The sequence below is a fragment of the Stylophora pistillata genome, chromosome 2, assembly GCF_964205215.1.
Source record: "Stylophora pistillata chromosome 2, jaStyPist1.2, whole genome shotgun sequence".
Lineage (NCBI taxonomy): Eukaryota > Metazoa > Cnidaria > Anthozoa > Scleractinia > Pocilloporidae > Stylophora > Stylophora pistillata.
In genome coordinates this window covers 32616611-32629068 of record NC_142520.1, presented here as the reverse complement: position 1 = coordinate 32629068, position 12458 = coordinate 32616611, and the positions used below count along the sequence as shown (strand labels likewise).

The window sequence follows — 12458 nt, the reverse complement described above, 5'->3', positions numbered from 1 at the left end:
CACTGGCAAAAATGGGATGCCCGCCCCCCCTGCTAGCAGTGACGAAGAATTTTCTGTACCCCCAAGCAATTCACGTTAACCCAGGCTTCTTGCCAGGAAACTTCCTAGCCAGCGAGCGATTCCACCGACGGCACCCTCTTATAATAATTCACACACCTCTTCTGACAAAACTGCCTCATCGCCTACCCCACCAGAAAACCACACCGCGACAGCGACCTCTTGCCTTAAAGCTTTTCTCAACACCATGGATCACCCAGGACCTAACCGTAAGGTGTTCTTCGCCTCAGTGCCCAGGCCCCTCTACTACAAATGCGGTTCCACTATCTGTACCACAGCCATGGAAATTATAGAAAGGACAAAGGCCGTAAATATAAAATCTCACCAGCAACCCAGGAGCACTGGCACCAGCTAAATCACACAGTTCGACAGGATGCTTTTGCTCTTCTGCTCAAATTACATCACGAGGCCATCAAGGCCTAAAAAATCTTTTTAGAGTGTTAACAATGTTTAAATTTAATTTCTTCCTTTTCCTTTTCCTTATAGCGGTTGTCCATTTGCACGATAAACGTAATTGCCATAGCCGAATTTTCCAAACGGGAAAAAGTTTTCGCCCACCTGAAAAAAATATAATTTCGATGTCTGTCTCCTACAGGAGACACATTTACAAGACACCCAGATAGGCGAATTATGGGCAAAACAGTGAGGCGGTCTCACACGCTGGTCGCCAGGCACAACGCGATCGGCTGGTGTGGTTTTACTTACCCATCCAAATAGCACGGTTCAACTTGAAAATTATTCTATAGATATGGACGGCCGGCTTATTGCGCCAAGCCTTTTCGAGCAGGGTCGTTCGGTCAATATTATCAACGTTTACGCTCCTAACAACCATTCTCACTGCATAGCATTCTTTGCAAATTTGTGGTGGTACGCCAACCACAATACAGACAATATTGTGGCAGGCGTGGACAGAAGACATTGTTATTTGGCACTTTTAATGATTATCCTATGATTTCCAGAACATTCTTGATTAGTCCTTTGAGAAGGTTCTAGTGGTTGCCACATGACTACGTGACGTCTATTTATAGAAACTCGAGTTGTTTACCGAAAATTCTGGAAAATTCTATGATGTAATGTTACTAAATATAGTCGTGTTGTAAATCTATAGAATTTTCTAGAAAGATTGTAAGGAACTATATAAGAAGGTGCAGTAGGTTGTTGCTTTTAGACGAAAAAGAAGAAAAAGAAGAGGAAAAGATAAAGGAAATAAAGGAGCTAGTGAAAACAATTCATTTTAAGGTTTATCACGAAACCAGATTGGTAGCAGAGCGAGGTTCCATGAAGAAGACGAGGAGAAACTCAAGTTGCATCCATGGGTAAAAGAAGGAGCAAGAGAAAGGGAGCATTCTACAGCAAGGAGAGAGATGGAAATGAGAGCCCTCAAGTCAGAGGAAGATCTAAAGAAGAAAATAACACTGTAGAAAAGCAAACGCAATCGCAGTCAAGGAGCAAAGCGGCTTTCACGAGAGCAAGACATGGACTTCTACACTTAGTGGAAGAAGACTTACCCAGTCGCAATCAAATAAGGGAGGAACGAGAAAAGCTGGACAAGCAACTAGACAAAGTAATGGGGGATTTAGAGGGCTTGTCCACAGTTTGCAAGAAAAGACAAGATACCGCAAATGTAAGAAAGTTGAGTCAAAAAATAGAGAGAATCGAAGAAGAGTTCACGCACGCTCAGAATAGGACACAAGAGTACCTGGACTCCATAAAAGATGAATTATCAAGTATGGCGTCGAATATTTCACAAAAGGTTAGACAAGCTCAAGAGGAAATGGTGAAAGTAAAGAAGAAAGCAGAGCAAATGGAAGCAAGCATATTGAAAGAAGCTATACAGTCAGAAAAGAGAAAAGTAGAAGAATACGCTAAGAAAGTGACAGAACTTGAGGCTGGATCACTGCAAAAAAGAGACCAACTCATCAACGTTAAAGAAGAAGTTAAAAGAATACAAGTCAAGATCGAAAAAGATTGACAAGTAACTGCAGCTAGAAGAGGACTCTGTCGGCAGGGTGGAATACAGTCATTTTGAGGAAGGTGAACAAAAGCCAAGGATTAAGATGGAGAACTAAGGCGGGTTAAAGATCAAAGGTCAAGAACAGGTGGAGACCGCGAAGGGAAAAGTGTAACCAGCGATGGAAATTGGTCAAGACCTTTGGAAACAGCTAAAAAGAGTATCGATCCCTGTGTTCAACAAAGACAAAACCAACTAAAAGAATTGGGAAGCAGCCTTCGAGGCATGCATTGACAAGGCACCAGCTACTCCAGAATATAAGCTACTCCAGCTTAGGCAATATTTGTCAGGAGAAGCGCTCAAGGCAATAGAAAACCTGCGTCATTCAGCCTCCGCTTACAAAGCATTAAAGAGCAGGCTGGAGAGGAAATACGGCAGGAGAAGAAGGCAGATTGCCCTGCATCTTGAAGAACTTGATAACTTTAAATCAGTAAGGCCGGGACACCCAAATGATATAGAGAGATTTGCAGACATTCTGGATATCGCAGTTGTCAACCTGAAGGAAGAAGGGCGATACGAGGAATTGGGTAATGGGTCACTATATGCTAAGCTGCAGAAGAAAATGACGGAGCAGATGTTGGCACAGTACCATAGATGGGTGTATGAAAGAAACAAAACAGAATGCGTAGAAACTTTACGAGAGTAGCTGCTACAAGAGGCGGAGCTCCAGACCATAGACTCTGAAACACTATGTGGAATATCAAGAAGCTCATCTGGCACGCAGCGGAAAGATCACACATACTTTGGCCAGCCAAGATTCCAAAGCAGCTTTAAGGGTCAACAAAGAGACAGAAATCGAGCATGCACAGTCTGCGGAGAGGGGCATCCAGTTTGGCTATGTAATAAATTTAAGGAGATGCCTTTACCTGAACGATGGGAAACGGCGTTCATGTTACAGATGTTTAGGAGCCAACCATGTCCGTCAGTCATGTACAAGGTCAAGAATCTGTGGCCTGAATGGATGTATAGATACACATAACAGATTGTTGCATGAGGCTAAAAAGGAGAGAGTTGGATAAGAAGAAGAGTACCAGTGATCAAAAGGCCAATGACACACAAGAGGCAAAGCAAGATGCACAAGGACCAACCAGAGGGGAGGCAGCAGAGATCCGAGAGATCACACATGACCACGGTACATGCGAAAAAAAACGTCAAGTAGGAATACATTGCGTTGAGAACAGTACCCGTGATACTAAGGAATGGAGGGCAGAAGCTAGTCGTAAATACACTGCTGCACGACGCCAGTACCATGACGTACGTAAATAGCGATGTCGTTGCTGAGTTGGGACTACAGGGCGAGAGTCGTAAAGCGACGGTCAACATTTTTAATGGCCGGGAAGATACTTTCAAGACGATGCCAGACAAGTGTGGGATAGAGAGCTTAGATGGTATGGTAGAATAAGCACGAGGATTACTGCGTTCACAGCAAACAGAGTTACAGGCAACATGAAAGCAGTTAATTGGGCCAGGTACGCCAACAACTGGCGTATATACGTACGATTCAAGAGAACGAAATTGGGCCAGGTACGCCAAGAACTGGCGTATATACATACGATTCAAGAGGACGAAAATCGTATGCCGCAGCATCCAAGACGGCTTTCTTTACGCCACATCAACAAACGTCTTCTCGTTCTGTCTTCGACGCACTAGCTGGCTCTTGTGTCTATCCAACAGAGATTTCACGTTTCCAGAGAAAAATGAATGGGGAAATTGTGGTCACATTTAAGTCTATGGAAGCAAACGATAGGTTTCTTGGCCTACATTCGCTTTTAATTGACAGCCAAAGCTACGCCCTACAAGACATAGACAGGCCATTAACATATTTAACTATCTACGATGCGCCTTTTTTAATTACCGGATTTTGCAATTATAGAGCACCATCCCCGTTCTGTGACGTTGCACACTACCATTGAGGAAAGCACAGCTATGCACAGAACATATACCATGGCCTAAGGCATTACACAGTTAAAATTACTCAGCCAATCCCAAGTTTTCTTCACTTTGGGAAGATGCAAATTTACCTCAAACATAATGGCCAACACCTGACACTCCTTGCATGATTTCACTGAACCTAGCCAACCTGACCTTGAACAACCATCTGACCTTGTAATTGAACAACCCTACGAATAACCACCTGACCCCGTAATCGAACAGTCGTCTTCTGCTGGATCACCACTCATCACTTCACAAGGTTTAATTTCCTCACATCATCTTCTGCGAAACTCTCCAATGACTTATCTCTGGCCTGCTCTTTAAAACCTACCCAACCAACACCTGTCTCTGGAAAACCACAATCTTCAATTCCCATTCCTACTGTATTCCCTATACCTAGTTCTGCCACGTCCTCGATTCCTCCTACTACTACTGCAACCGACATGAGATCTTCCCACGAATATGAATAGGAATAAGTCGCCTAGCCCTGATAGCCTTTTGCTTCAATTCTACGCTAGATTTTGGGACCGTGAGAAATTATGTCATATCGGAAGCAGTTTACCAGAACAAAACATTGAGAGAGTAGAGCAAACGAAAAATTGAAGCCTACAACACAGGCTATTCCCGGGCGGTCACCCATCCAAGTACTAATCCCTCACGACAGGGATTAACTTCGGTGATCGCACAAGAACAGTTTTTTTTCCCTTAAACGCTCAATGTGAGCCATACACCAAATGCAATACCCAAAGTGTCCGTGAGGTAATGGGTTCTAATTTATTAAAAAAACATAAAAACGTTGATGGTCAGGCCTGGAAACAAAATGACGTCGTTATCATCTCTGCCAGTAGCTTACGGCCCTTGCTTTCTGAGCGAAGATGATGTGCCAGGATCCTCTTTAAACAGATGGAAACCACTTCAGTTGAAGAATTCTGAATTGAAATTCTGGTTGAAATGCCGCAGGGACTCATGCAGAGGTTTACACACTAGAGCTTTCCTTGTGAAACGGTAAGTTTTTAGAACGCAATTCCGCGAATTTTCCTTTGCACAGCACTACGCAAACACAAAAACCTTGGGCCTGTATTATATCTTAGTATTGTATGAAATATCAGTTTCAAAGAACACCTGTCTATCAAGACCATTAATCATTGCTTTTTGTAGTTTATTCAACCGTAAGTTTTTTATAATTTAAGTTAAGACTAATGGGATTCTGCGAAATTTTCCCAATCATTCAGTTAAACATCTAAGTAAAACTTCCAGCTTAGTAATGTGAATATTATGACCAGCTTTTAGGAACCGTAGTTTATCCATTAACTAGTTCTTATATATATCACGTAAATTTATTAGTTCACATTTAAGTTCAGAGTTGACAAATACATCAGTAGAGGCCTCGAAGGTCTTATCTATGATCCTGATGAAGACAATGTTTACACAGGAAAATGCAGTCTACGATCTCTAATTTTTTGGCATTTCTCAATCATACTTTTAAGTTCACCGTTCAGGGCATTAAATTCCTCTGCTTTCTTCTTTAGCTGATCATTAAGAGCAGCTACGTTTTCTTCGTGCTTATTAATCATAATATCATTGCATCTAATCTGATCTTTTAATTCAGTTACAGTTTTGTTTAATGATTTCGTGTTGTCCAACTCTTTAGGCAGCCTTGAAGAATTCTGATATATTATTAAATTCAGCCAGCATTATCTTCGTTTGACAGGCAAACTCTTTTGTTTTGGGTTCAATACAAGTCAGTTCCGTGTCACTATTTGAGTGTGATGGCTGTGCTCTTTTTGGACTCAATACACACCATTCTTTGGGAGCCTTTCGCTTTCGTGGTGAATCCTGTTTCCGCTGAAAAATCAAAGCGACAGCATCTTGCCTCAGCTTTCTCAGACCTGCAAGGGTTTTCCTGAAGTCACTCACCTTGAAATGTCTACTACACACCTTGGTCAGTGTTTTCAAAAGTAACCGGCGCCCGACGCAAGTCACCGGCTACTTCGAGCGTTAGCGCCGGGTACTTTTGGAAGTCAAAATTAAAAAAAAAAATTAAAAAAACAAAAAGTTCCGATTCCTATGGGTTAAAGTTAAGGATAACATATTTTGTTCTTGCCCACTGATCGCGTTCCAGCATCAGAAATCGTAACTCTTTTATTCAACAGCATTCAACTTGGACTGGAAACCATTTGCGTTTTCCCACGAAAGACCGACATTTGATCCTGCTATTTCGTGACTAGTTTTTTCTTGCGTAAGCGAATTATGAAATCGTCTTCTTCTCCACATCGCGTGTTTGAATCTGTTTGTGAATTCGTGAGAGCTTTGTACTTGGCGCTTTCTTTAAGAAAACGGTCCCAGTCACCGGATGAAAAGGCAGAAATCACAGCCGCTTTTAACCCAGTTTGGGTTCAAACAGCAAAGAAAGGAGATTGCAGGTATGAAACACTTTTTAAAATGCAAATGTTCGCCGGGTTCCTGTTTACAATCCCCCAGTCCATCAGAAAATAAGTATTGGTGCATGTTATGAATGAAACATTGCTTGAAAACAATATTGTATCGCTTAGGTTGAATTATTTATTGTCAACAAGGCGATTTATAAGGGATGCTTTTATTTATTCAACGCTTGGTTTCGTGAGGCGCCGTTTCGAGAATGAACTGGCAGACTCTGGCGATTAAATAAATTTTATGCCGACACAAATTTGGTCACATTTAACTTTTTATATAAGCCAGGCATTTTTAAGATTTTTGTGAGACTTAAAGTTTCATTTCAAGTCTTCATAATCAGTAAAGCGGGTGAAACTGAATGTTTTACAGTTCTTAATGGAAAATTAATTTTATACGAAGCCGACACAGCCAGACTAGTCGCGACATAAGTCGCGCCTCATGTTACGGCTCGCTTAACATATATGAGTTTTACTGAAATTGATTGTTTAGCAAAGCATTGTTCTTCTGATAACTAAAAAAAACAGTTAAAACAGTTGTGCCCGCGGAATAAAATTGATTTATCTAATCGATTGAAATTTTGGCTAACAATGCATTATTTATGGAGCTTGTATGTCGCGCTAAAAAATAAAATTAAATCTCCGCCTTTAACTCAAATTTTGTATACGTGAGGTCATATACGTGAGCGCGAAATAACTATGCTTGGTTTATTTAACGCGTTGGTCATGGGGGATAAATGGTACACATTGTCAACATCGATACATATTCTCACTGCTTTCGTTAGATGCACCAGACACGGAAGGGTCTTCTGCAACGCCTAGTATGTCCTTAAACTTCGAAGATGCCGAAAGTTTGCCCGTCAATGTGTTACGCGACTGCCAAGAAATCTCTGTGACCGCAGCCCCTACCAACCACGCTGAAGGTAAACGAACTTTTTATTACAATTCGTGATATTTTTCTTTTTTTGAGAGTAGCCTTCTCTAGTTGGTGGTTTGCATCACACACTGAAGAAAAAAGGTAAAGAATCTTACATGTATTTTCCTCCCACAGATACTGTGTATACAGTCACTGTCAGAGAGTGATATCACGAACAGTTTCACTGAAGAACAGCAGACGAAGAAAATTCATCACTACATTCTCTGCAAAAAGCGTGACTGCTTGGGTGTGTCTCAAGAAGAAAGAGCACGCATCAAAACAACCAAAAAGAAGCAGATGTTTAATCACAGCCTTATCTTTAATAAGGATTTGGCCTATAGCCCTAAAGTACAGATGTGGTGCCTCGTTTACATCGAAGGAGAAGGTCAATACTGTCTGATCTGCAAGAAGTTTGATTCCAAGAATCCCCAAAACAAAAAGGAATTTTTTTCTGCAGAACCAAGCACAAGGTTAAAGAAAGATTGCCTCGAGGAGCACATTGCAACAAAGAGACACAAAGATGCAATCACTGCCATTCTTATGAACAGGTTGTCAGTTTTCCAGAAAGAGCTCGATCATAATGCTAAAGTTCAGGTTGATGTGTATGAAAGAGTTTTCTATTGCCTTTACTGGTTGGCAAAGGAGGATATAGCAAATGTCAAGGTTAAGAGTCTGTTAAAGTTGGTTGCGAAGCTGGGGTGTGATATGAGTGGCTTTAATCACACATCAGTAGGTTCCTTTCGCAACATGTTGCTTCTTCTTGGTGAAATGATTCAAAATGAAGTCATTTCTGCTGTAACTGGGCCATTTGGGGTGATGGTTGATGACATGACTGACATTGCAAATTTGGAGCAAATGATTGGTTTCATCCAGTATTATAACAGGGGTAGCGAAAAGGTTGAGGTGAAATTTTTGTGTTTGGAAAATGTTCTCGCCAGCTCTGACGCAGCAGATTCTTTAACCATCACAAGCATCCTTCTGGAAGTCATTGAGAAACACAGTCTCAATTTTGACTGGTTTAAAAGCTTTGTGTCAGATGGAGCAAGTGTCATGGTGGGAGAAAGGTCAGGTGTAGCTACCAGGCTGAAAGCAGATGAAAGAATCCAGTCGTTAATATCTGTCCACTGTGTTTGTCACAAACTAGCGCTGGCGTGTACCGACACTTTAAACGATCTTGCCACAATAAAGAAGATGCAGAACACACTAAACACCCTTTGGCGACTCCTTGACAACTCGAACAAGAAGACAGCCATTTTCCTGAAAGTTCAACTTGAGGTGAGTGAAATAACTCTCTCAAACAAGAATTCGCAGAAGATAGCTAAGAAGCTGAAGAAGGCCTGTCAGACACGATGGCTGTCATTTAACGCTGCCGTTCAATCCGCTTGGGAGAGCTTCTCTGCCATCATCCAGTTCCTTATCAGGATGAAAGATGAGGACCCCACATGCCAGGGCCTGTTAGTTCAAATGAACAACGTCCGCTTCCTGGCTTGCTTGTATGTTTTAAAGCATGTGCTTCCTGTTCTTGACAACCTGTCAAAATCGTTTCAGCATTCTACTGTCCATTTCAGTCACCTTAAACCAGAAATTGTTCGTGCTAAGGCAGCGCTGGATGAAGTGGCAACCAAAGAAGTCCCCATCAAGCAATTTTGCCAAGATATCAAGGAAGGAAAGATGGTGCTGCTGCAGTTTTCCCCTTCTGAGCATCAGCTTGCATCCATGCGAAATTTGTTGCTCAAGTATGTCTCTGCTTTGAAGGAAAACATCGACCTGAGGTTTCAGAACACCCTCCCTCTTCTGGGAGCGCTCTCCATCTTTGATCCAACTCTTATTCCTGCAAGCTCTTCAGAACTTCCCTCTTACGGAGTAGATTCTATCCAAGTTCTTGCCAAGCACTACTTCCCCGACCAACAAGACCGACTTTTGGCAGAGTGGAATATATTAAAGTACCACATGAAGGAGATGGCCATTCCAGCTGATGTAAAAGAAGGCAAGACTACCATGCCAGCAGAGTGGTGCATGTCCCAGCTAATGAAACAAAGATCTTCTTTCCTTTCTCTTCTCCCTCTCCTCATGCACATTGTAGAAATAGCTCTCACGATGCCCATAAGCAACGCATGGCCTGAAAGGGGAGTCAGTCGAGTTAAGCTTATAAAGTCAAGGCTCAGGAGCAGGCTGACCAATGAGATGCTGGAGGCCCTTGTTAATATCTCTATGAATGGTCCAGAGGCAAATTCTTCAAAATGTGACACCCTGGTGAAGAAGACCACTGAGAAATGGCTCTCTGGAAAACGCTACAAGTTGGCCAAAGGGAAGTCAGCCTCAAGAGAAAGCAAGGGCAAAGAACCTGCACCACCAGAATTAACAAGTGTATCAACACAGACGGACCCACAAGTTGAAGATCGTCAGAGTCAAGAAGAACAACAAGCGTTGCAAGAGGAAGAGCAGGCCCTCATTAAACTTGGCTTAGCAAATTTTCAAGATGATCCAAGTTGTGACGACAGTGACAGGGACAGTGCAATGGGGGAAAGTGATTTCAGTGACAGTGACTTTTAACTAAAAAGAATCGAGCCTGAGTGCTTGGATGCCATAACAAAACTGTTCATCTGTATTTTCAATCTGTAGGAAAACTCTGACTGCAAAAATAATTATTTCAAAAGTTGATTCATGTTATAACAGGTCAATGAAGTACTGACAAGGGAAAGAGGTCAATTTTTATTTAGATGTAAATTGTAATATGTAACATGGGACTGGAAGGAAAGCATTGTAATATGTATGAGTAAACATAATTTTCAAGAAACTCTTGATAATGAGTCAGATTTAAGAAAAACTCTAGGTTATAATAAAGTGTACAACGACCTAAAAAATAACTTTTTGGTCCTGAAAATGCACCAGAATGCACCTCAGAGCATGCAGATTTTCAAAATTTTCTGGGGGAGGCCCCCCATACCCCCCCTGCAGGAGGGGGAAACCCCCTCCCGCACCCTCCCCACGGGCGGCTTTGCCGCCCGGCGCCGCTGTCGCGGCGCAGTGGTGCTCCGGCTATTTTAAAATTTCCTCCTGATACTTTTTTTCATTTTGAAAACACTGCTTGGTATGACGGTTGCCGATCACAAAATTATCACCAACATCTCTTCGAATTGCCTGAATCCATATTTGTCTCAGTGCTTTATCACTTGGAAATTGAAAATGAGATATCTTCTCAATTACAGTTTCGTTTAATGATTTCGTGGGGACTGTCTCCGAGGAGGGTGTCGCGCACATGGACTTCCCTGTTGGTTCTGCTAAAAATGGTACCACCTCTTCAGAACCTTCTCAGGTGCTGAATTGAATGGGCTCTCTGCTGGAGAAGCCACTCAAGTCCAGGGTTACTGCAGAGGGGGTTCAGGCTGGTGGCCTGCTCTCCTCTGACTCTGTGACGACCTCTGCAGAGGTGTCTGGCTCTGCCAATCTGTTTAGTGAATCCATAAGTAACAGTATCGAAAATACCGAATTAATGCAAGTTAATAAAAGTAATGTTATTGATAGTACAAACAATAATGTACTTAATGAGTGCCAAAGAAAATACTGTAGTTAATGTAGGTTAGTGTTAATGATGAGGACAAAGCGCCCACTGGCAACGTGGGCACGGACTCCGTCGATCCAACCGAGGAATTTTCTGAGTAAGTATGGAATAGTAGTGAGCATCTAACCTGGGGCTGTATGGTTGACTTTGTCGATGCCGAGATGCATCAGGCCCTAGGGCCACGCAAGAGATTTGTTAGTAATGTTACTCCTGGTGACCCTGGGTCCCACCCCACCTACAGGAGACAGGCTGCCAAAAAGACATCTGGTCACCCCTACCTTTCAGAGGGTGTATTGTCGGCCGCTATGCTGTCTGCTAGTCGAGCCCCTCCTAAGAACTAGATGACTTTCCTACGCTTTCTCAGGGCTTCAGTGTGTAAATTCTTGTCTCTCGCTAAGTGGTTGGATGCTGGGAAGGGCCGGCTAAAAGTCTTGACTATCAGCTATTGTAAAAACAGGTTCGACAAGAAGGCACAAAAGAGAGATCTGTTGGTCAACCTAGTTGCCAATCTGAAGTCCCATGTGGATTGTAGACTCTCTCTCCTGTCCCCCCCCCCCCCCCGAACCAGACAACACATTCCAGTCTTGCAGATCTGGATGAGGACGCAGCCCAGGGGGCCCAAATATCTTCTAGGACGAAGTGGGTTGCGGAAGAGGAATTCTTGTCCTCTTATTTTTTCAAGTTGGAGAAGAAGCACTCAACAGACCGCCAAATCACAGCACTGCACGAAAGTGACGGCTCCATCGTCTCTTTGCCAGCTGACCTGTGCTGCGCTTTTAGTAGTTTCTACACGGATATCTTCACTGCCATCCCCACCGATCAAGACAAGGGGAAAGAGTGGAAATTCGGCTGGTTATCGGTTACCTTTTATCTATACTAGCCCTAGTTTCCTATCTATAACCTTAACCCCAAAATTATTACCTTAACCCTAAATTTGGTAGCCTAGGCGAAAAAACGTTACCCTGCCCTAACGTAAACACCTAGACCCCGCACACACCTTGAGAAACGTCACTTGCACCAATATATCCCCTGGGGGGGTCTAGGATATATGAGGTTTCGTAAATATCCTAAAGACCACCATTCTGGTCATTATGTGTATGTGCCTGGCGTCTTAAGGTTACACTGGGAAGATCACCAACTGATTAGCCATTGGGTCTGTCTGTGGTACTTGCAAGGACTTCTGGGGTCCACCTGCTACTATCCACCAGGTACTGTGGGAAGGATCCCTCTACTGCCCCCTTCACTGAGAGTATTGGTGGGTATCGCTCCTCGGCCTTTTGGCTAAGATACCGTGATAATTAGATTAGCATTTCCTATTGGTCAATTTTATTTTTCGTTTATTTTCGGGTTTTGTATAGTGATAGTCGCGCCCACATAATAGCTGAGGGCACTGCCCTCTTGTGTTTTAGTGATGATGTCGTCGCGAGTGGCAGGGAAGATTTTGGGTCCCTTTCCAAACCCTTGGGCCGACATTTCTTTTTCTGATGATAATGTAAGAAGTGAAAATTCTGTTGCGAATCCTGAAGAGAGTTATGCTGAGGCCACAAGACC

General features: G+C 42.8%; 2 protein-coding genes across 2 annotated transcripts in view; one reads left to right on the top strand and one right to left on the bottom strand.

The window, feature by feature from the left end:
* Positions 1–12458, bottom strand: part of LOC148738388 (uncharacterized) — an 88773-nt gene that overhangs the window by 14361 nt on the left and 61954 nt on the right. The gene's annotated exons all lie outside the window — the stretch shown is intronic.
* Positions 7500–10212, top strand: LOC148738398 (zinc finger protein 862-like). The gene has a single exon (XM_088750913.1). It carries the CDS (start codon positions 7643–7645, stop codon positions 9896–9898), a length of 2256 nt encoding a protein of 751 aa, XP_088607039.1. The 5' UTR covers positions 7500–7642; the 3' UTR covers positions 9899–10212.

What these genes read in the sequence shown, in the direction of transcription:
- LOC148738398 (XM_088750913.1), top strand. Translation starts at nt 7,643, where the DNA reads ATGTTTAATCACAGCCTTATCTTTAATAAGGATTTGGCCTATAGCCCT.